The sequence below is a fragment of the Nerophis ophidion genome, linkage group LG17 (genome assembly GCF_033978795.1).
Source record: "Nerophis ophidion isolate RoL-2023_Sa linkage group LG17, RoL_Noph_v1.0, whole genome shotgun sequence".
In the NCBI taxonomy this organism is placed as follows: Eukaryota; Metazoa; Chordata; class Actinopteri; order Syngnathiformes; family Syngnathidae; genus Nerophis; species Nerophis ophidion.
In genome coordinates this window covers 11,245,882-11,271,335 of record NC_084627.1, presented here as the reverse complement: position 1 = coordinate 11,271,335, position 25,454 = coordinate 11,245,882, and the positions used below count along the sequence as shown (strand labels likewise).

General features: G+C 39.3%; 1 protein-coding gene across 2 annotated transcripts; it reads right to left on the bottom strand.

Annotated features, from left to right (window-relative positions):
- Positions 1-146: 146 nt before the first annotated feature.
- On the bottom strand, positions 147-24,005 carry fktn (fukutin). 2 transcript variants are annotated; one of them, XM_061876257.1, is made up of 10 exons: positions 23,754-24,005; positions 17,693-17,749; positions 15,188-15,379; positions 14,975-15,121; positions 14,768-14,898; positions 12,399-12,531; positions 12,186-12,315; positions 6,959-7,092; positions 6,762-6,886; positions 147-6,657 (listed from the first exon to the last, which is right to left on the bottom strand). In XM_061876257.1, the coding sequence occupies exons 1-10, from the start codon at positions 23,853-23,855 to the stop codon at positions 6,444-6,446; spliced, it is 1,365 nt and encodes a 454-aa protein (XP_061732241.1). In that variant the 5' UTR covers positions 23,856-24,005; the 3' UTR covers positions 147-6,443. The 2 variants fall into 2 exon arrangements, with proteins under 2 accessions (XP_061732241.1, XP_061732242.1); XM_061876258.1 differs by lacking the exon at positions 23,754-24,005 and adding an exon at positions 22,670-22,834.
- Between the last annotated feature and the right edge of the window lie 1,449 nt (positions 24,006-25,454).

Sequence of the window (25,454 nt, the reverse complement as noted above, 5' to 3'; positions counted from 1 at the left end):
CGCCCACTATGACACCGTTGCTATGTGACAATATAAAAGGAAGGCAAATGTTCATTTATTTCTCGATTGTTTGTAAATGTTGCACTTTATAAATAAAGATTTATACAATTAAAATAATAATAGATTAATAAAATAAAAGACAAACGTTCACTATGGCTTCTGTTTAATACTTATGTAAATTGTTAGTTAGCAACATAACTCCTAAAAATTGTCATGAAACGTAAAAAAATGTCCGAATTGGGACAAAACAAGAACAACTTGATTAGCTAAATATTATGAAGGCTAATTTGTGTCTTTATTACCAATTTTTTGGGGGGAGACAATGAATTAATGTAGAATAGAATAGCTCGGTTGGTAGAGTGGCCGTGCCAGCAACTTGAGGGCTGCAGGTTCGATTCCCGCTTCTGCCAACCTAGTCACTGCCGTCGTGTCCTTGGGCAAGACACTTTACCCACCTGCTCCCAGTGCCACCCACACTGGTTTGAATGTAACTTAGATATTGGGTTTCACTATGTAAAGCGCTTTGAGTCACTTGAGAAAAAGCGCTATATAAATATAATTCACTTCACAATAGTGTATTGTTCAACGAAATTGCAACCAAACTATCCATTGAGTCTGTGGAACACTCACCCTGACCACCTGAGGGCACCACAGACTGTGGAAGCTTTTAAAAAAGGCTTAAAAACCCTTCTTTTTTTTTTTTAGATATATGCATACTAGTTGTAGCTATCAAGGTGTTTTATTTTTCATTATCTTTTTATTTCTATTTTTTTTAATACACTGTAGCCCTTTGAGGTTGTTTACTCAATGTAAAGTGTTTTTTACAAATGAATATTTCCGTCCATCCATTTAATACCGCTTATTCCCTTTGGGGCCGCGGGGGGCGCTGGCGCCTATCTCAGCTACAATATTATGAAGGCTGATTTGTGTCTTTATTACCAATTTTTATGGGGACAATGAATTAATGTACAATAGAATATAATTGTGTATTGTACAACGAAATTGCAACCAAACTATCCATCCAGTCTGTGGAACACTCACCCTGACCACCCGAGGGCACCACAGACTGTGGAGGCTTTTAAAAAAGGCTTAAAAACCCTTCTTTTCTTTTTTTTAACTTCTTTTTATTTTTAGATATACACATACTAGTTGTAGCTATAGAGCTGTTTTGTTTTTCATTATCTTTTTATTTCAATTTTTTTTTAATACACTGTAGCACTTTGAAGTTGTTTACTCAATGTAAAGTGTTTTTTACAAATAAATATTTCCGTCCATCCATTTACTACCGCTTATTCCCTTTGGGGTTGCAGGGGGCGCTGGTGCCTATCTCAGCTACAATCGGGCGGAAGTCGGGGTACACCTCTGACAAGTCGCCCCCTCATTGCAGGGCCAACACAGATAGAAGGACAACAGTCACACACTAGGGCCAATTTAGTGTTGCCAATCAACCTATCCCCAGGTGCATGTCTTTGGAAGTGGGAGGGGCCTATCCCCAGGTGCATGTCTTTGGAGGTGGGAGGGGCCTATCCCCAGGTGCATGTCTTTGGAAGTGGGAGGGGCCTATCCCCAGGTGCATGTCTTTGGAGGTGGGAGGGGCCTATCCCCAGGTGCATGTCTTTGGAAGTGGGAGGAAGCCGGAGTACCCGGAGGGAAGCCACGCAGTCATGGGGAGAACATGCAAACTCCACACAGAAAGATCCCGAGCCTGGGATTGAACCCAGGACTACTTAGGACCTTCGTATTGTGAGGTAGACGCACTAACCCCTCCTCCACCGTGCTGCCCTATTATTATTTTTGTCGATCCATCCATCTTCTTCCACTTAGCCGAAGTCCAGTCCCGGGGGCAGCAGCCTAAGCAGGCAACCCCAGACTTCCCTCTCCCCAGCAACTTTGTCCAGCTCTTCCCGGGGGATCCCGAGGCGTTCCCAGGCCAGCTGGGAGACATAGTCTTCCCAAGGTGTCCTGGGTCTTCCCTGTGGCCTCCTACCGGTCGGACGTGCCCAAAACACCATTTAGTGCAAATTTATAATGACATAAAAAAACATGAGAACATGGTACTCAGATAAATAGATAAAAATAATGCAAAAAAATCATAAAATACCAAGCACACAGCTCACAAGCACAGTCTGTCTTTTGTCCGTCTTGTGTTCAGCGACACTATTGCTCTCGGGGAAAAAGTGTTCTTAAATCTGTTTGTTTGGCATTTTATTGTCCCGAGGGCAGCAGTTCAAAAATTTTATGTCCGTTAGAGTTTATGTAACGTAATTTTGAACTTTGAACTTTGTGAACAGAATTTTTTTTGCCACATTAAATTATGTTGACGAGTACAGTGAAAAAAGTTCAGTGTAAAAATATTTCCGTATAAAATAATTCAGCGTAAAAAAAAGTCAGTGTAAAAAAATCAGTGTATAAATATTCAGTTTAACACAATTCAGTGGATAAAAATTCATTGTAAAAACAATCTGTGTATGAAAATTAAGTGTAAAAAAAATGTGTATAAAAATTCAGTGTAAAAAAATTGTGTATAAAAATTCAGTATATTGTCATGTATTTCATCATTTTTAAAATGTACTTCATTGGTGGTGTACAAATTGATTTTAAGAATATTATTTTGAATGTATTTACATTTTTATGTATTTTACTGGTACTATAAAAGTTTTAATTAATGTATTTATATTTTTATGTATTTAACTTTAATCAATTTTATTGTTTTTTTGAATGTATTTTATTGTTTTTAATCATTTTTAATGTGTTTCATTTTTCATGAATTATATTGGGATCATATCAGTGTTTTTATGTATTTAATTTAAATGCATTTTATAATTGTTTTATTGTATTTTATAAGTGGCATAGAACGTTTTTAATGTATTTTACTGATTCTATACAAGGTTTTCATGTACTTTGTTTTTTGTATTCTATTGGTGGCATACATGTTTTGTTACGTAATTAATCATCTTAAAATTTTTGTATGTATTTAATTTAAATGTTTTTTATAATTTTTTAAATGTATTTTATTGGAGATGTACAAGGTTTTTAATTGTTTTTAATGTATTTCATTTTTCATAAATTGTATTGGTATCATACAAGTGTTTTTATGTATTTAATGTAAAGGAATAAGCGGTAGAAAATGGATGAATTTTATAATTTTTTTATTGTATTTTATTAGTGGCGTGCAAGGTTTTTAATGTATTTTATTGATGGTATATAAAGTATTTACGTACTTTGCTTTTTTTGTATTTTATTGGTGGCATACAAGTTTGTCACGTATTTTATCATTTTTTAAATGCACTTTATTGGTGATGTACAATTATTTTAAATTATATTATTTTAAATGTATTTACATTTACATGTATTGTACTGGTTGTATACAAGTTTTTTGTTCATGTATTTAATTTTAGCGTTTTTTGTAATGTTTTATTAGAGATAAACAAGGTTTTTAATCATTTTTAATGTTACATTTTTCATGAATTTTATTGGTATCATACAAGTGTTTTTATGTATTCAATTTAAATGCATTTTAAAAAACTGTTATTGGTGGCATACAAGTTTGTTACGTATTTAATCATTTTAAAAAAATGTATGTAATTAATTTAAATGTATTTTATTGGATATGTACGAGGTTTTCAACCTTTTTAATGTATTTAATTTTTCATAAATTGTATTGGTATCATAAGAGTGTTTTTATGTATTTAATGTAAATGAATGACCACCCCGCGACACCGAAAGGAATAAGCGGTAGGAAATGGATGGATGGATGAATTTTATAAATTTTTTTATTGTATTTTATTAGTGGTGTGCAAGGTTTTTAATGTATTTTATTGATGGTATATAAAGTATTTACGTACTTTGCTTTTTTTGTATTTTATTGGTGGCATACAAGTTTGTCACGTATTTTATAATTTTTTAAATGCACTTTATTGGTGATGTACAATTATTGTAAATTAGATTATTTTAAGTGTATTTACATTTACATGTATTGTACTGGTAGTATAAAAGTTTTTTTATGTTTTATTAGAGACAAACAAGGTTTTTAATAATTTTTAATGTTAAATTTTGCATTAATTTTATTGGTATCATACAAGTGTTTTTATGTGTTCAATTTAAATGCATTTTTAAAAATTGGGTTATTGTTGGCATACAAATTCGTCAAGTCTTTCATCATTTTTTAAATGTACTTTATTGGTGGTGTACAAATAATTTTTATGTATATTATTTGGAATTTATTTCAATTTTATGTTTTTTAATGTACTATACAAGTTTTTTTTCCATTTATTTATATTTTTCTGTCTTTATTTTTTTGAATGTATTTTATTGGAGATGTACAAGGTTTTTAATCATTTTAATGTGTTTTATTTTTCATGAACTGCGATGAGGTGCCGACTTGTCCAGGGTGTACCCCGCCTTCCGCCTGATTGTAGCTGACATAGGCACCAGCGCCCCCCGCGACCCTAAAGGGAATAAGCGGTAAAAAATGGATGGATGGATGAATTGTATAATTTTTTTAATTGTATTTTATTAGTGGTTTTTAATTTATTTCATTGATGGTATATAAAGTTTTCATGTACTTTGCTTTTTTTGTATTTTATTGGTGGCATACAAGTTTGTCACGTATTTTATAATTTTTAAAATGCACTTTATTGGTGATGTACAATTATTTTAAATGTATTTACAATTACATTAATGGTACTAGTATACAAGTTTTTTTTCATGTATTTAATTTTAGCGTTTTTTAAAATTTTTTATTAGAGATAAACAAGGTTTTTAATAATTTTTAATGTTAAATTTTTTATGAATTTTATTGGTATCATACAAGTGTTTTTATGTATTCAATTTAAATGCATTTTTTAAAAACTGTGTTATTGTTGGCATAGAAATTCGTCAAGTCTTTCATCGTTTTTTAAATGTACTTTATTGGTGGTGTACAAATAATTCTAATGTATATTATTTTGAATGTATTTTAATCCTTATGTTTTTTACTGGTACTATACAAGTTCTTTTTTCATTTATTTATATTTTTATGTCTTTATTTTTTTGAATGTATTTTATTGGAGATGTACAAGGTTTTTAATCATTTTAACGTGTTTTATTTTTCATGAACTGCGATGAGGTGCCGACTTGTCCATGGTGTACCCCGTCTTCCGCCTAATTGTAGCTGAGATAGGCACCAGTGACCCCAAAGAGAATAAGCGGCAGAAAATGGATGGATGGATATTTTTCATGAATTGTATTGGTATCATAGAAGTGTTTTTATGTATTTAATGTAAATGCATTTTATCATTGTTTTATTGTATTTTATTGGTGGCATACAAGTTTGTCATGTCTTTCGTCATTTATAAATGTACTTTATTGGTGGTGTACAAAAAATTTTAATGTACTGTAAAATATTTTGAATGTATTTTAATCTTTATGTTTTTTACTGGTACTATACAAGTTTTTTTTCCATTTATTTATATTTTTATGTCTTTATTTTTTTGAATGTATTTTATTGGAGATGTACAAGGTTTTTAATCATTTTAATGTGTTTTATTTTTCACGAACTGCGATGAGGTGCCGACTTGTCCAGGGTGTACCCCGCCTTCCGCCCGATTGTAGCTGAGATAGGCACCAGCGCCCCCCGCCACCCCGAAAGGGAATAAGCGGTAGAAAATGGATGGATGGATGTTTTTTACTGGTACTATACAAGTTCTTTTTTCATTTATTTATATTTTTATGTCTCTATTTTTTTGAAAGTATTTTATTGGAGATGTACAAGGTTTTTAATCATTTTAATGTGTTTTATTTTTCATGAACTGCGATGAGGTGCCGACTTGTCCAGGGTGTACCCCGCCTTCCGCCCGGTTGTAGCTGAGATAAGCACCAGCGCGGCAGAAAATGGATGGATGGATATTTTTCATGAATTGTATTGGTATCATACAAGTGTTTTTATGTATTTAATTTAAATGCATTTAATAATTGTTTTATTGTATTTTATTGGTGGCATACAAATTTTTCATGTCTTTCATCATTTATAAATGTACTTTATTGGAGGTGTACAAATAATTTGAATGTATTTTACTGGTATTATACAAGTCTTTTTCATGTGTTTAATTTTAAAAACATGTATATTGATTTTTTTTTAACGTATTTTATTGGAGAGGTACAAGGTTGTTAATCATTTTAATGTGTTTTATTTTTCATGAATTGTATCGGTATCATACAAGTGTTTTAATTTATTTCATTTAAATGCAGTTTATCTTTTTTAAATTGTATTTTATCAGTGCCATACAAGGTTTTTAATGTATTTTACTGATAGTATGCAAGGTTTTCTTGTACTTTGTTATTTTTTTTGTGGCATGCACGTCTTTTAATGTATTTTATTGACGGCACACAAGTTTTTCTTTTTTTTTTTAAAGTATTTTTATACAAGTTTAAGACGAAAGAATGCAGGGATGTTTTGATGAAAGTCAGTAAACTTGAATCAGCGTCTCCCACTGAGAAAGAGGCCACACCCCATTTTCCTGCACGTTGCTCGGAGAAGACTTCCAGTCCCACGTCCTTAGCGGGACGCTCCACGACGGCCCGTAATTGGCTGCCACGTAGTCCAGGGTCTGACACGGGACACGAACTTTGACCTCCGCCAGCTCCGCCCAGCACAACGAGAAGTGAGGGAAGGTGTACCTGTCACAGGTGCTTTAATCATTCTGGGGGCGGTCCTAAATCCTGCCAGGTTCATAGTTGCAGCAGCACTCTGGTTGTAGACATGTCGGTCGTATTTTACGTACTTGAATTTCCTGCCGCTCTTGACCTGCGTGCCGCCGTTCCAGATGATGTCTCGCTCCTGGTAGAAGAAGAAGATGTCCAGCTTGACGTCGTCTTTTACAAAAGAAAGTTCTAAGCTGTCCTCCACCTTGCAGACAAAAAGGGTCAAACGTCAATCAAAGACCTTCACAATAAGAGCTCGGGCAAACCACGTCGTCACCTTTCCGAACTTGTGCTTGAGTGACAGGCCGACCGCTTGGAAGGCAGTGATGATGTCGGAGCGGAAGTCGCTGATAAAAATGCCGATGTCGACGTCCCGGCTGTATGAGATGATGCTGCACTGCCTGAACCAGCCTGCAGGGGGGGGGGGGCGAAATAGCAGCAGAAATATTGCATGTCCATCAATTTTCTACTGCTTGTCCCTATCTGGGTGGGTTAGAGCAGTGGTCCCCGACCTTTTTGTATCCGCGGACGCTTAATAATTTGTCCCGCGGCCCGGGGGTGAAGGGGGTCCTTTTTTTTTTTTTTTGTCAAAAAGAAAAAAAAACTCCCTTTTTGTCATGAACAAGGGAGGTTTTCTAATTGTAAGTGTATATTGTGTTTTTTATGTTGATTTAATTAAAATAAAATAAAAAATATATATATTTTTGGTAGAGTGGCCGTGCCAGCAACTTGAGGGTTCCAGGTTCGATTCCCGCTTCCACCATCCTAGTCACTGCCGTTGTGTCCTTGGGCAAGACACTTTACCCAAGGACAATGTTTGTAATGTTTGATCCTGTTCTGTCTTCCTGTAACGTTTGATCCTGTTCTGTCTCCTTGTAATGTTTGATCCTGTTCTGTCTCCCTGTAACGTTTGATCCTGTTCTGTCTCCTTGTAATGTTTGATCCTGTTCTGTCTCCCTGTAATGTTTGATCCTGTTCTGTCTCCCTGTAATGTTTGATCCTGTTCTGTCTCCCTGTAATGTTTGATCCTGTTCTGTCTTCCTGTAATGTTTGATCGTGTTCTGTCTCCCTGTAATGTTTGATCCTGTTCTGTCTCCCTATAATGTTTGATCCTGTTCTGTCTCCCTGTAACGTTTGATCCTGTTCTGTCTCCTTGTAATGTTTGATCCTGTTCTGTCTCCTTGTAATGTTTGATCCTGTTCTGTCTCCCTGTAATGTTTGATCCTGTTCTGTTTTCCTGTAACGTTTGATCCTGTTCTGTCTCCTTGTAATGTTTGATCCTGTTCTGTCTCCTTGTAATGTTTGATCCTTTTCTGTCTTCCTGTAACGTTTGATCCTGTTCTGTCTCCCTGAAATGTTTGATCCTGTTCTGTCTCCTTGTAATGTTTGATCCTGTTCTGTCTCCCTGTAACGTTTGATCCTGTTCTGTCTCCTTGTAATGATTGATCCTGTTCTGTCTCCTTGTAATGTTTGATCCTGTTCTGTCTCCCTGTAATGTTTGAACCTGTTCTGTTTCCCTGTCATGTTTGTCCACTCTTGAATGGAATTGTGCTGAAAATGTTACTTTCCCTTCGGGGATTATTAAAGTATTTCTGATTTAGATCCTGATATGTTATATTTGATTCTGTTGTAAATTTAAAATAAACTGTTAATTTATGATAAACTATTTTGAGTAACCAATTTAATCCAGTGCCACCCACAGTGGATTAAATGTAATTTAGATATTGGGATTCACCATGTAAAGCGCTTTGAGTCACTAGAGAAAAGCGCTATATAAATATAATTCACTTCACTTCACTTTTTTAAATAAAAATTAATAAAAAATTATTCTGCGGCCCGGTACCAATCAGGTGGTTGGGGACCACTGGGTTAGAATCTATACATGTGTGTTCTATTATTAGTAGAGACGTCCGATAATGGCTTTTTTGCCGATATCGTCCAGCTCTTAATTACCGATCCCAATATATGCAGTGGTGGAATTAACACATTATTATGCCTAATTTTATTGTGATGCCCCGCTGGATGCATTAAACAATGTAACAAGGTTTTCCAAAATAAATCAAGAAAAAAAGTGCCAACATGGCACTGCCCTACTTATTATTGAAGTCACAAAATGCATTATTTTTCTTTAACATGCCTCATTGGGGGACATGCTCTCCTTGAGATAATCCTGATGCCCTCTAAAACTATGGGAAGGACAATACTTTGACTTTCACAAAGAGCATTATTATTATTTTTTTTTTTTAACATCCATCCATCCATCCATCATCTTCCGCTTATCCGAGGTCGGGTCGCGGGGGCAGCAGCCTAAGCAGGGAAGCCCAGACTTCCCTATCTCCAGCCACTTCGTCTAGCTCTTCCCGGGGGATCCCGAGGCGTTCCCAGGCCAGCCGGGAGACATAATCTTCCCAACGTGTCCTGGGTCTTCCCCGTGGCCTCCTACCAGCTGGACGTGCCCTAAACACCTCCCTAGGGAGGCGTTCGGGTGGCATCCTGACCAGATGCCCGAACCACCTCATCTGGCTCCTCTCCATGTGGAGGAGCAGCGGCTTTACTTTGAGTTCCTCCCGGATGGCAGAGCTTCTCACCCTATCTCTAAGGGAGAGACCCGCCACCCGGCGGAGGAAACTCATTTCGGCCGCTTGTACCCGTGATCTTATCCTTTCGGTCATGACCCAAAGCTCATGACCATAGGTGAGGATGGGAACGTAGATCGACCGGTAAATTGAGAGCTTTGCCTTCCGGCTCAGCTCCTTCTTCACCACAACGGATCGATACAACGTCCGCATTACTGAAGACGCCGCACCGATCCACCTGTCGATCTCACGATCCACTCTTCCCTCACTCGTGAACAAGACTCCTAGGTACTTGAACTCCTCCACTTGGGGCAGGGTCTCTTCCCCAACCCGGAGATGGCACTCCACCCTTTTCCGGGCGAGAACCATGGACTCGGACTTGGAGGTGCTGATTCTCATTCCGGTCGCTTCACACTCGGCTGCGAACCGATCCAGTGAGAGCTGAAGATCCCGGTCAGATGAAGCCATCAGGACCACATCATCTGCAAAAAGCAGAGACCTAATCCCGTGGCCACCAAACCGGAACCCCTCAACGCCTTGACTGCGCCTAGAAATTCTGTCCATAAAAGTTATGAACAGAATCGGTGACAAAGGACAGCCTTGGCGGAGTCCAACCCTCACTGGAAATGTGTCCGACTTACTGCCGGCAATGCGGACCAAGCTCTGGCACTGATCGTACAGGGAGAGGACCGCCACAATAAGACAGTCCGATACCCCATACTCTCTGAGCACTCCCCACAGGACTTCCCGAGGGACACGGTCTTTTTTTTAACATGCGACCCAAAAAAGGGACAGGCGGTAGAAAATGGATGGATGGATGCCTCAAAACAACAGCTACAAAAACAATGAAGGCACACAGCTTCAGTCCAGAGTATACTGGAGTAGCAAAGTAAACAATAACATAGTCCTTATTTAGTGCAAGACTTCCTGGTGTACTGTATTACAGGAAATTATAAACTGGGCTCAATCTGAACAGCCGATCTACATCAACCTTAATGATTTGCCTGAGAAGCTGGATAGGACAAAAAAATAAAAAATATAAATAAAATAATTATTGAAACCAATACCAATAATTTCCTATATTCCATTTCAAAGCATTTATCGGCTGATAATATCGCCAGTCCAATATTATCGGACATCTGTAATTACTAGTGTACCCTTACCATATTTTATAAACAATACAGCGCACTGGTGGATAACCCACACCTACTAAATTAAAAAAATTAGTAGGTGTGAATTTCTTGAATTGCAGCTATATAGACACACAGTGTATATATATATATATATATATATATATATATATAGCTGTAATTCACTGAAATCCAAGTACAAACCCCGTTTCCATATGAGTTGGGAAATTGCGTTAGATGTAAATATAAACAGAATACAATGATTTGCAAATCCTTTTGAACCCATATTCAGTTGAATATGCTACAAAGACAACATATTTGATGTTCAAACTCATAAACTTTATTTTATATTTTTTTGCAAATAATATTTAACTTAGAATTTCATGACTGCAATACGTGCCAAAGTAGTTGGGAAAGGGCATGTTCACCACTGTGTTACATCACCTTTTCTTTGAACAACACTCAAACGTTTAGGAACTGAGGAAACTAATTATTGAAGCTTTGAAAGTGGAATTTTTTCCCATTCTTGTTTTACGGTGAGCTTCAGTCGTTCGACAGTCCGTATTTTACGCTTCATAATGCGCAACACATTTTCAATGGGAGACAGGTCTGGACTGCAGGCGGGCCAGGAAAGTACCCGCACTCTTTTTGTAACACGTGCTGAATGTGGCTTGGCATTGTCTTGCTGAAATAAGCAGGGGCGTCCATGAAAAAGACGGCGCTTAGATGGCAACAAATGTTGTTCCAAAACCTGTATGTACCTTTCAGCATTAATGGTGCCTTCACAGATGTGTAAGTTACTCATGCCTTGGGCACTAAAGCACCCCCATACCATCACAGATGCTGGCTTTTGAACTTTGCGTCGATAACAGTCTGGATGGTTCGCTTCTCCTTTGCTCCGGATGATACGATTTCGAATATTTCCAAAAACAATTTGAAATGTGGACTCGTCAGACCACAGAACACTTTTCCACTTTGCATCAGTCCATCTTAAATGATCTCGGGCCCAGAGAAGCCGGCGGCATTTCTGGATGTTGTTGATAAATGACTTTCGCTTTGCATAGTAGAGCTTTAACTTGCACTTACAGATGTAGCGACAAACTATTTAGTGACAGTGGTTTTCTGAAGTGTTCCTGAGCCCATGTGGTGATGTCCTTTTTGAGATTGATGTCGGTTTTTGATACAGTGCCGTCTGAGGGATTGAAGGTCATGGTCATCCAATGCTGGTTTCCGGCCATGCCGCTTACGTGGAGTGATTTCTCCAGATCCTCTGAACCTTTTGATGATATTGATGTTGAAATCCCTAAATTTCTTGCAATTGCACTTTGAGAAACGTTGTTCTTAAACTGTTTGACTATTTGCTCACGCAGTTGTGGACAAAGGGGTGTACCTCGCCCCATCCTTTCTTGTGAAAGACTGAGCATTTTTTGGGAAGCTGTTTTTATACCCAATCATGGCACCCACCTGTTCCCAATTAGCCTGCACACCTGTGGGATGTTCCAAATAAGTGTTTGATGAGCATTCCTCAACTTTATCAGTATTTATTACCACCTTTTTCAACTTCTTTGTCACGTGTTGCTGGCATCAAGTTAATGATTATTTGCAAAAAAAAAAAAGTTGATCAGTTTGAACATAAAATATGTTGTCTTTGTAGCATATTCAACTGAATATGGGTTGGAAATGATTTGCAAATCATTGTATTCTGTTTATATTTACATCTAACACAATTTCCCAACTCATATGGAAACGGGGTTTGTACGTCTACGCCAGTAAAAGTGTCAGATGTCAGGTGTGGTACCGAGGCAGGTTCCACTGCTGATCCAGAACGGGACGTGGAGACGTGTGAGGGTTTGTGCGGCCAACCCCAGCAAAGACTTGGCTTTGTTACGAAAATCCAAGGCGTCGGGAGTCGTGTCGTCCGGGTAGCTCTGACGGATCAAGCACACGCACACACATATTTAAAAGGTCATGTGACTCAATGCTTTGTTTGACCTGCCGGGGGGTCTCGCACCTGCAGGAAGCGCCGGGCGTCACGGTGACGGCACTCCAGGAAGCGAGCTTGCTGCTGCTCGGACAGGAAGTCGGAAACGTTCTGCGGGATTCGAACGTCGAGCCCGTCCAAGACGGTCAGTACCAGTCGTGGCCTGCCGGGGCAGAAGTCATTAGCTGCTAAAAACAGGGGTCGGGAACCTTTTTGGCTGAGAGAGCCATGAAAGCCAAATATTTCAAAATGTATTTCCGTGAGAGCCATATCATATTTTTTAACACTCAATACAACTAAATGTGTGCATTTTTAAGTAAGACCAACATTTTTAGAGTATAATAAGTCTCTTGTTCTTTTAATTAAGATTGTTATTCTGAAGCTAACCAATAATAAATCAAATGTCATGTCTGTTGATCATGTTTTTGTTTGGCCATGTGCTGATTGTCCTTTGGACTCTTTAAGTTCCTGTTTTTTTCCACTCCCTTGTCCTGTTTCCTTGGTTACTCATTTTGTCCACCTGTCTCTGGTGGACAAAATGCCCGCTCATCTGCTTCCCGAGCACTATGTCCCCCCCCTCCCTTGTGGAGGGGGTCCGGTCCGATGACCATGGATGAAGTACTGGCTGTCCAGAGTCGAGACCCAGGATGGACCGCTCGTCGGGACCCAGGATGGACCGCTCGCCTGTGTATCTGTTGGGGACATCTCTACGCTGCTGATCCGCCTCCGCTTGAGATGGTTTCCTGTGGACGGGACTCTCGCTGCTGTCTTGGATCCGCTTTGAACTGAACTCTCGCGGCTGTGTTGGAGCCACTATGGATTGAACTTTCACAGTATCATGTTTGACCCGCTCGACATCCATTGCTTTCGGTCCCCTAGAGGGGGGGGGTTGCCCACATCTGAGGTCCTCTCCAAGGTTTCTCATAGTCAGCATTGTCACTGGCGTCCCACTGGATGTGAATTCTCCCTGCCCACTGGGTGTGAGTTTTCCTTGCCCTTTTGTGGGTTCTTCCGAGGATGTTGTAGTCGTAATGATTTGTGCAGTCCTTTGAGACATTTGTGATTTGGGGCTATATAAATGAACATTGATTGATTGATTGAATTTTGATCGAGAGATTTAAACTTTGAATAATAATAATAATAATAATACTAAATAATGATAATTTTTTTATATTTTTTGGACCAAAACCCTTTGGCTTTACCGGGATCAAGCCTGAGTGGAGGCCTAAATGTAGACTTTTTTTTTTTATACATTTACTGTATTGGTTTTTAAATAAAAAAATATCAAAATGGCCCCCGCTCGCTTTGACTTTTCAGTGTGTGGCCCTCAGTGGAAAAAGTTTGGACACCCCTGCTGTAGATGTTTGGAAAAAGACAGTATTTGCGCCACCTGATGGATGTTTGAAATTGTTGAAATTTTTTAAAAGAGCCTTGTGATTTGGGGCTATATAAATAAACATTGATTGATTGATTGAGTAGTCTGTTTATTTCAATTGTTAGTTTTTCCTTTATTACCTCTTATGTCATTTATTTCACCCCATATTTGTTCCCACTACCGCACCTTAAGTTGGAGTCTTTAATCATGTTATATGCAAATATAATGACAATAAAGTTCATTCTATTCTATTCTATATTTATGAGAGTCATTTTGGAGCCGTTTATTGGAGCAAATTCACCCTATACACACATCAGACCACAATACTTTGGTCGGAAAGGGTACAATATCCTCTGCAGATTGTAGTGATTTGGGGCTATATAAATAAACATTGATTGATTGATTTATTGACTAATCAGAGGCAGTATTTAAGCTCGTCTTTGCCAGTCAGTCGCCCTGGCGTCAATGTGATCTTTTCTTGCTCTGTGCTGACTTGTTTCATGCCTTGCCATAGTTTCGTGCTTCATGCCATGCCAAGTAAGTTTGGTTTGATTTATGTTCATAGTCTGTTTATGCGTTAGCTTTGTTTTTTTAGCCCAAGTTGTGCCTCTACTGTGAGCGATTTTTATTTGTATCTTTTTTTAGTTTAAATTAAGTCATGTTTTTACCTAAATGCCATGTCCCGAGTAGTCTGTCTGCCTTTCTGGGAGAACAACCCTGCAGCAAGCTTTGACCCCCCCATTGTGACATAAAATACTTCTTACCATTAATGCGACTTCTTGAACAGGTGCGGTAGAAAATAGATGGATGGATTTAAATGCATGAGAATGTTTTATATTTTGCACGTTATTTTTAGCACTGTGATTACCAGCGAAATTATTCATAATTATCGTGTTAAGCAACGTCAGGTCAGATTTATCTGAGAGCCAGATGCAGTCATCAAAAGAGCCACATCTGGCTCGAGAGCCATAGGTTCCCTACCCCTGTGCTAAAAAAAAGAACCATCTTGATGGCGTGACAGAACCTGTTGTAGGCGCCGGCGTAGCGTCCAAAGTCCAGGCGCGTGAACGGCGCAAAGCCGCGATCCGTGTTCGCTTTGAGGCGCAGCGGACCGTGCCACAGGTAGTCACCGCTACGCTCGTACAGGAAGACCACCTTCAAAATAAAAGCAAAAACCACAGGATTTATCAGAAGTGACATTTTTTAGGGGGGGTCCCGTGGCCCCGCCCACCTGAATAAAGTAACCCTTGAGGCGGAGCAGGAGGTGCAAAGGGATCTCCTGCGCTGACAGGATGTCCAAGCTGGCCAGCCGGGGGTCTTCTCCTCGCAGCTCCAGGACCTCGAAACCCTTCTGCTCGGCGGCCGATGAAAAAGCAGCCTGGAAGAAATAATGACGTCACCGCCAGGCGCCGCTCTAAGGCGCTTGCCGACGGCTGACACTCACGTCGTACTTCCAGGCGTTGGCGAGGACGGCGAAGGACGTGACGGGCCGGCCGGTACACAGGAAGTTGCAGCGCGCCTCACGCTCGCCTCGCTGCAATGCATCATGGGTCAGGCGCCTCAGCACGGCCACGTCGGCGAGGAACAGCGGTACGTGGAAATGGCGTGACAACGCCAGGAACGTCTTCACTGTTTGCTGGGGACGAGGCAACCATTCGGATGAGCTTGGAGGCACTAACTACACTCACTCCTGACCCAGATGCACTAGCCACACTTAGCTGCTGTATGCACTAGCTACAGTCACACACTACATGCACTAGATACACTTAACTGCTGGAGGCATTAGCTACAGTCACACACTACATGCACTAGATACACTTAACTGCTGGAGGCATTAGCTACAGTCACACACTACATGCCCTGCGATGAGGTGGCGACTTGTCCAGGGTGTACCCCGCCTTCCGCCCGATTGTAGCTGAGATAGGCGCCAGCGCCCCCCGCGACCCCGAACGGGAATAAGCGGCAGAAAATGGATGGATGGACACACTACATGCACTAAATACACTTAACTGCTGGAGGCACTAACTACAGTCACACACTACATGCAGTAGATACACTTAACTGCTGGAGGCATTAAATACAGTCACACACTACATGCACTAGATACACTTAACTGCTGGAGGCATTAGCTACAGTCACTAGATACACTTAACTGCTGGAGGCATTAGCTACAGTCACACACTACATGCACTAGATACACTTAACTGCTGGAGGCACTAGCTACAGTCACACACTACATGCACTAGATACACTTAACTGCTGGAGGCATTAGCTATAGTCACACACTACATGCACTAGATACACTTAACTGCTGGAGGCATTAGCTATAGTCACACACTACATGCACTAGATACACTTAACTGCTGGAGGCATTAGCTACAGTCACTAGATACACTTAACTGCTGGAGGCATTAGCTACACTCACCCATTAAATGCACTAGCTACACTCACACATTAAATGCACTTGATACACTAACCCGTTTAATGCACTTGCTACACTAACCTGCTGAATACACTAGCTACAGTCACCCACTAAATGCTCTCGCTACACTCACCCATTAAATACACTTGATACATTAACCTGTTTAATGCACTTGCTAAACTAACCCGCTGGATGCACTAGCTACACTCCCCCATTAAATGCACTGGATAAACTAATCCGTTTAATACACTAGCTACACTAACCCGCTGGATGCACCAGCTACATTCACCCACTAAATGCTCTAGCTACACTCACCCGTAAAATGCACTCGATACACTAATCCGTTTAATACACTCGCTACACTAACCCGCTGAATGCACTAGCTACATTCACCCACTAAGTGCGCTAGCTACATTCACCCGTTACATGCACTTGATAACCTAATCCATTTAATAGACTCGCTACACTAACTCGCTGAATGCACTAGCTACATTCACCCACTAAGTGCGCTAGCTACATTCACCCGTTACATGCACTTGATAACCTAATCCATTTAATAGACTCGCTACACTAACTCGCTGAATGCACTAGCTACATTCACCCACTAAGTGCGCTAGCTACATTCACCCGTTACATGCACTTGATAACCTAATCCATTTAATAGACTCGCTACACTAACTCGCTGAATGCACTAGCTACATTCACCCACTAAATTTTTTTAGCTACACTCACCCATTAAATACACTTGACACACTAACCCGCTGAATGCACTAGCTACATTCACCCACTAAATGCACTAACTACACTCACCCATTGAATGCACTTGATACACTAACCCGTTTAATACACTCGCTACACTAACCCGCTGGATGCACTAGCTACACTCACCCATTAAATGCACTCGATACACTAATCCGTTTAATACACTAGCTGCACCAACCCGCTGGATGCACTAGCTACACTCACCCATTAAATGCACTCGATACACTAATCCGTTTAATACACTAGCTGCACTAACCCGCTGGATGCACTAGCTACATTCACCCACTAAATGCGCTAGCTACACCCACCCGTTAAATGCACTTGATACACTAATCCGTGTAATAGACTCACTACACTAACCTGCTGGATGCACTAACTACACTAGCCCCGAAATGCACTATCCCACTAAATAAAATAGCTTCAACAAACGGCTAAATGCACTTGCTACACTCACTAAATTCACTACCTACACTCACTAGGGACACTAGCTACACCCACCCGTTAAATGCACCAGCTATACTCACCCGCTGGATGCACTAAACCACTAAATAGCTGCGATAAAACCGCTAAATGCATTCGCTACACTCACAAGGGACACTAGCTACACTCACCCGCTGGATGCAATGGCCACACTCACCCCTAAAGGCACTAGCTACACTCACCCCTAAAGGCACTAGCTACACTCACCCATTAAATGCACTTGATACACTTAGCCCTTTAATGCACTCGCTACACGAACCCGCTGGATGCACTAGCTACACTCACCCACTGGAGGTTGTGGTCCGTCAGGTGAGCTGTGCTACTCAGGAGGCGGGGGCCAGACTGTGGAAGAGATCACATGTCATTGTCAGAGACGTCTGCCATCAAGTAACCCATCCGCTGGGTTAATATTGACGTCAACTCGTAAAAGTGCACTGGAACGGCAATTCCTATCGGTGAACAATAAAAATAAATATAAAATTTTCTGTGCCATTGACTACAATGTCAAACTTTTATCCAACGTGCTTAGGCGGGCTGGCCGTGGGCTTTCAGCTCAAAGTATGTAGTTGTAGCTATGGTTATATCTGTGGTTGTGACGTCGTCCAAAATGGCGAACTTCCGGGTTGTTTTTCAACCGCTGTGCCGCGTGAGATACAGTCTGGTGTGCCGTGGGAGATTAGTTGTAGTTTCACCTATTTGGGTAAAAAATATGTTTTGTAATACTCCGTATCAGTAAGTGGCAGCAGGTACTTAATTGCTTTGTAGAAGTCGGAACGCGTCGAGGATGGATGTCGTGATCCCAATACGCAGAGCACAGCGTGCAGGTAAAAAGGTATGTAACGCTTAAACCAGGGGTAGGGAACCTATGGCTCTAGAGCCAGATGTGGCTCTTTTGATGACTGCATCTGGCTCTCAGGTACATCTTAGCTGACATTGCTTAACACGATAATTATGAATAATTCCGCTGGAATTCACAGTGCTAAAAATAACGTGCAAAATATAAAACATTCTCATGCATTTAAATCCATCCATCCGTTTTCTACTGCACCTGTTCAAGAAGTCGCATTAATGGTAAGAAGTATTTTACATCACGATGGAGGGGTGTCGCAGCTTGCTGCGGGTTCGTTCTCCCAGGAAGGCAGACGGACTACTCGGGACATGGCATTTAGGTAAAAACATGACTTAATTTAAACTAAAAAAAGATACAAACAAAAATCGCTCAGAGCAGAGGCACAACTTGGGCTAAGGAAGAAAGCTAACGCATAAACAGACTATGAACATAAATCAAACAAAACTTACTTGGCATGGCATGAAGCACGAAACTATGGCAAGGCATGAAACAAGTCAGCACAGAGCAAGAAAAGATCACATTGACGCCAGGGCGACTGACTGGCAAAGACAAGCTTAAATGCTGCCTCTGATTAGTGCTAGGGAAGCAGGTGAGCGGGCATTTTGTCCACCAGAGACAGGTGGACAAAAGAAGTAACCAAGGAAACCAGACAAGGGAGTGGAAAAAAAACAGGAACTTAAAGAGTCCAAAGGACAAACAGCACATGGTCAAACAAGAACATGATCAACAGACATGATATTTTATTTATTATTGGTTAGCTTCAGAATAACAATGTTATGAAAAAGAATAAGAGACTTTTTATACCCTGAAAATGTTGGTCTTACTTAAAAATGCACGCATTTAGTTGTATTTAGTGTTAAAAAATATGATATGGCTCTCACGGAAATACATTTTGAAATATTCAGCCAAAAAGGTTCCCGACCCCTGGCTTAAAACAAAAATGAACAAAACGCAAGTCCCGCTAGGAAAAGGCACTGAAGCACAGGGATGGCTATGTAAAAGAAAAGTACAACTGAACTGGCTTAAAAGTAAAAAAAAAACAATGCTGGACAACAGCAAAAACTTACAGCGTGTGGAGCAAAGACGGCGTCCACAAAGCACATCCATACGTGACATGACAATCAACAATGTCCCCATAAAGAAGGATAACCTGCGCACAACTTATATCAGGGGTGTCCAAAGTGTGGCCCGGGGGCCATTTGCGGTCCGCAGCTACTGTTTTACCGGCCCGCAGCACATCATTGTAAAAATACTAAAATATATATATATTTTAAACATTAAAAAGTGGAATAAAAGAGCAAATAGGTGAAATGCAACGAGAAAAAGTGGCATTGTTGACTCTAATAACACAATTTTTTAAATAATTTCTCAAAAAATAATAATGAATAAAAATCAATGTTGCTATAAATTATTGATTGTTTTAAGTACAAAAAGTTCATAAATACAACAAACATAAAAAATATGAAAATTTGAAAAAAAAATGTCCATACTAATTATATATTAATACTAATTATATTAATTATCCTATTGATTGTTATTATAAATATACTAAACCAATTACAATATATTATCTGGAGCTGGTATAGAGATTGAAGTATTGAATAAAAAATTTAAAAAAAATATAAAAAAAAAAAAAGCATGACCTTTTTATGATCTTTTGGATCCCTAAGGATTTTAGTGGAATGTAATAACTGTCTTTGCTAAAATAAATAAATAAATAAATAAATTCAAATTAATTTTGTTATGAATTATTGACCTATTCAGAGATCCAATTACTTCACATTAAATATTTCACTTTGAAAATCTTTTTGGGAAAAGCTCGTAAAAAGTAAAACAAATAATGAAGTAGAATTCAAGGGTTTTATGAAATAAATAATATATGACCTATTTTGAACCTTGTTTAAGACTGAAACCCTTCTGGGTCCTTAAGACCTAACTTCAGTGAGCCCCAACAATTAAAAAAAAAAAAAGAAGTGTATATTGTATTGGTTTTGAAAATGAAAAAATATCAAATTGGCCCCCACGTGCTTTGATTTGTCAGTGGAAAAAGTTTGGACACCCCTGACTTAAATAGTCTTGATTGAGAAAACAAAACAGGTGCGGGGGAATAGCGCTCAAAAGGAAGGCGTGAAGCTGCTACAGGAGAACACCAACAGAACAGGAAGGGTCACCAAAATAACAGCGCGAGACAGGAACTAAAGCACCACACACAGGAAACAACAACAAAATCAAAATAAGGCATGACAACCTGGTGGAGTTTCATTTTTTAACCTTCTCTGCTGGTGGAGAAGCAGCGGCTTTACTTTGAGTTCCTCCCGGATGGCAGAGCTTCTCACCCTAAGGGAGAGCCCTGCCCCCGGTGGAGGAAACTCATTTGGGCCGCTTGTACCCGTCATCTTGTCCTTTCGGTCATAACCCAAAGCTCAAGACCATAGGTGAGGATGGGAACGTAGATCGACCGGTAAATTGAGAGCTTTGCCTTCCGGCTCAGCTCCTTCTTCACCAAGATATATCGATACAGCGTCCGCATTACTGAAGACGCAGCACCGATCCGCCTGTCGATTTCACCATCCACTCGTGAACAAGACTCCTAGGTACTTAAACTCCTAACCCAAATAGATGAAATTAGATCAACTCCCACGGCACACCAGACTGTATCTCACGGCACGCGGCACAGTGGTTGAAAAACACTGGTCTAGTTAGCTAACATATATTAAATCCCCTCTCACAATCTAGACTGTGGTCCTAACTTTTACCCCAGTTGGCTTTAAAGGCCACCTGAAAGCCACTACTAGCGACCACGCAGTCTGATAGTTTATATATCAATGATGAAATATTAACATTGCAACACATGCCAATACGGCCGCTTTAGTTTACTAAATTGCAAGTTTAAATTTTCCGCAAAGTATTCTGTTGAAAACGTCGCGGTATGATGATGCGTGCGCGAGTTGTAGCAGATATGTTCTTCCAGCACCGATCACGGCTAAAAGTAGTATGTTTTTAATCACATAATTACACAGTATTCTGGTCATCTGTGTTGCTGAATCTTTTGTGATTTGTTCAATTAATAATGGAGACGTCAAAGAAGAAAGATGTTGGTGGAAAGCGGTGTATTGTAGCCGGCTGTAGCAACACAAACACAGCCGGTGTTTTTTTGTTTGTCGTAAGCTTTAATATGGAACAGCGGTCAAGAGAACATGGTTCTCTACCACATGTCAACCGGCAGGTTTCGGTGAGAAAATTGTGCTAATAAGTCGGCTTTTACCGTAAACATGAGCGGCAATAGACAACATAACAACAATGGTAATAGACGACATAACAACAATGGCAGTAGACAACATAACAACAATGGCAATAGACGACATAACAACAATGGTAGTAGACAACACAACAACAATGGTAATAGACAACATAACAACAATGGTAGTAGACAACATAACAACAATGGTAATAGACAATACCACAATGGTAGTAGACAACATAACAACAATGGTAATAGACAACATAACAAAAATGGTAATAGACAACATAACAACAATGGTAATAGACGACATAACAACAATGGTAGTAAACGACATAACAACAATAGTAGTAGACAACATAACAACAATAGTAGTAGACAACATAACAACAATGGTAATAGACAACATAACAACAATGGTAATAGACAACATAACAACAATGGTAATAGACAACATAACAACAATGGTAATAGACAAAATAACAACAATGGTAATAGACAACATAACAACAATAGTAGTAGACAACATAACAACAATGGTAGTAGACAACATAACAACAATGGCAATAGACAACATAACAACATTGGTAGTAGACAACATAACAACAATGGTGATAGACAACATAACAACAATGGTAGTAGACAACATAACAACAATAGTAGTAGACAACATAACAACAATAGTAGTAGACAACATAACAACAATGGTAGTAGACAACATAACAACAATGGTAGTAGACAACATAACAACAATGGCAATAGACAACATAACAACAATAGTAGTAGACAACATAACAACAATGGTAGTAGACAACATAACAACAATGGTAGTAGACAACATAACAACAATGGCAATAGACAACATAACAACAATGGTAATAGACAACATAACAACAATGGTAATAGACAACATAACAACAATGGTAATAGACAACATAACAACAATGGTAATAGACAACATAACAACAATGGCAATAGACAACATGACAAAAATGGCAATAGACAACATAACAACAATGGTAATAGACAACATAACAACAATGGTAATAGACAACATAACAACAATGGCAATAGACAACATGACAACAATGGTAATAGACAACATCAATCAATCAATCAACGTTTATTTATATATCCCTAAATCACAAATGTCTCAAAGGACTGTACAAACCATTATGACTACGACATCCTCGGAAGAACCCACAAAAGCTCGTGTCGTTCTTCCTGCAGCAGCTGTCAAATAGGCAGCTGCGACTTTCTTGGCTCCTCCGTGGCTTCCCTCAGAGACACTGAGGGTCACCGCACCCCTCCGACTTTCAGGTACGACTATATAATCTCACTAAAACACTAGTAACACAACAAGCAGATAAGGGATTTTACAGAATTATCCTAGTAAATGTGTCTAATAACATCTGAATCGCTCTCACTGCCCTCGTCTTTTTTTTTTTTTCTAGTCCTTCACTCTCCTCATCCACAAATCTTTCATCCTCACTCAAAATAATGGGGAAATTGTCGCTTTCTCGGTCCGAATCGCTCTAGCTGCTGTTGGCCATGATTGTAAACAATGTGAGGATGTGAGGAGCTCCACAACCTGTGACGTCACGCGCACACCGTCTGCCACTTCCGGTACAGGCAAGGCTTTTTTAGCGACCAAAAGTTGCGAACTTTATTGTTGATGTTCTCTACTAAATCCTTTCACCCAAAATATGGCAATATCGCGAAATGATCAAGTATGACACATAGAATGAACCTGCTATCCCCGTTTAAATAAGAAAATCTCATTTCAGTAGGCCTTTAACAATCGGTATCTTTATAATTCATTCAACTTTGTTATTAAAGTATGACATTTTTAAATGTAATTTATTTCATTGACAAGCAATTCTATTATGGCCATACTCGTGTTAGCTAGCGGCTATGATTTTAGCACTATTGAAGATATTTGCTCCTTCTCAACTCTGTGGTAATATTCTTTTCACAAAATACAACAAATAGTAAGGTAATGTTAAAGCTTACTTGTGAAAAGTCATCCGCCGATTCCTATTTTCCTGCTCATTTGAGCAGGAAAACGCTGAACGCCATCTTTGTTTTCTACCTGTCAACTGTCAGTTTAGGCTGCTCGCCGGCTCCTCATCACCACTTCAAGATGGCGGCCCAATTTCTCGCGTCACAGCAGCCAATGCTGCGCCTACTAATACGCTGTCTATGGTGCGAGCAGCCTGGCATGAACCTTGACATTTTAAGGGAAGACGTCTCACCTTGCTGACGTACATCCGGTAGTAATAAAGCTGAAAGAGGAGGAACAAACAGCTGCTCGCAATCAGCAGCCATAGCACCGCCGTCTGCTTCACACGAGACATCCGGTCCACTTGACGGAACCGCGCTCCTCATTCCCGCCGAACATTAATTGTGAGCGCAACCGGCAAAAGACGCGAAAAGTGTGCACTTGTTCACCGAGAATCAACCTGCCGCCATCTTGAAAACAAGCTCAAATGAACCGACCACTTCCGCTTGGACCTTTCACAATAAAACACGTATTCTCCTTTTTCTGTTGATCAAATTGCCACTTTCGAAAGAAATAATGATAATTACGACTGGAAACGGTACATATCGATTAAGGATGTTTAACAGGAACATACCATGAATTGATTAACGTGGACCCCGACTTAAAAAACTTGAAAAAAAAACTTATTCTGGTGTCACAATTTAGTGGTCAATTGTACGGAATATGTACTGTCCTGTGCAATCTACCAATAAAAGTTTCAAACAATTAATAAAAAAAACGTATTTATGAATTATATCGTAAAAATATAAAGTACTTAAACATCCATCCATTTTACTACTGCTAGTCCCTCTCGGGGAAGGGGCTGCTGGATATATAAAGTAATTAAATCGTGTATGATAGAAACGTTTGTCAACATTGTTATGCTCCAGGGCATACTTGCCAACCCTCCCGGATTTTCCGGGAGGCTCTCGAAATTCAGCGCCCCCCCCCGAAAACCTCCCGGTAAAAAATTTCTTCCGAAAATCTCCCGAAATTCAGCTGGAGCTAGCTCGGAGGTCTCAAGTTTGGCAAGTATGCTCCAGGCAAAAAAAAAAATCTACATTTATGAAAGTAAGGCCTACATTTCCTAATTGGCTTAATGGTTTACAATTATCAATCAAATATTGGATGATGATTAAGAGTCCAAAGGCCCTTAAATTGATATATTTGTTAAAAACATATGAAGTGATTTTCGTAGCCCTTTTTGTCCCTTTTTTCATATTTTTTTTATTATTGTCTATTAATATTTAATACTCTATCTGTATTTGCTTTTGATTTCTTTCCTTGACATGTTTTGTTGGTTATGTTGAAAGTGCCTTGACTTTTGTGTGCCACTGTAAATGTGTGTTTGTTGTTCAATTTAAAATAAAAGAACACATTTTTTTTTTATTAAATCGTGTAAATCAGGGGTGTCCAAAGTGCGGCCCGCGGGTTATTTTTTAACGGCCCCGTGGCACATTTTAAGAATACAATTGAAAAAAATTAAAAACATAAAAAGTGGTATGAAAGAGCAAAGAGATGAAATGTAACAAGAAATTGTTGCAATGCTTACTTTTATAACACAAAGCTGCCATGCAGGCTGTTTTGTTCTTTAAAAAATAATAATGACTCAACATCAATGTCATTTTGAATTATTGACCTATTCAAGGCCCCGATTACGTCACATTAAATATTCCACTTTGAAATATTTTTGGGGGAAAATGTTGCATATTTTGTGTTTTGCCATATAAAAAATTGAGCTGTTTTTTTTTTTTGAAAAGAAGGGCCTATAACATGCAAACAAAATACGTAAACAACAATAAAACTTAAAATTGACAGATATATCTGAAGTTGATCTCGAGATTATTGTGCTAAAAGTAAACGGTAAAAAAAATGTATAATTTATTTTTTAACACTTTAATGAGTGGGACACTTT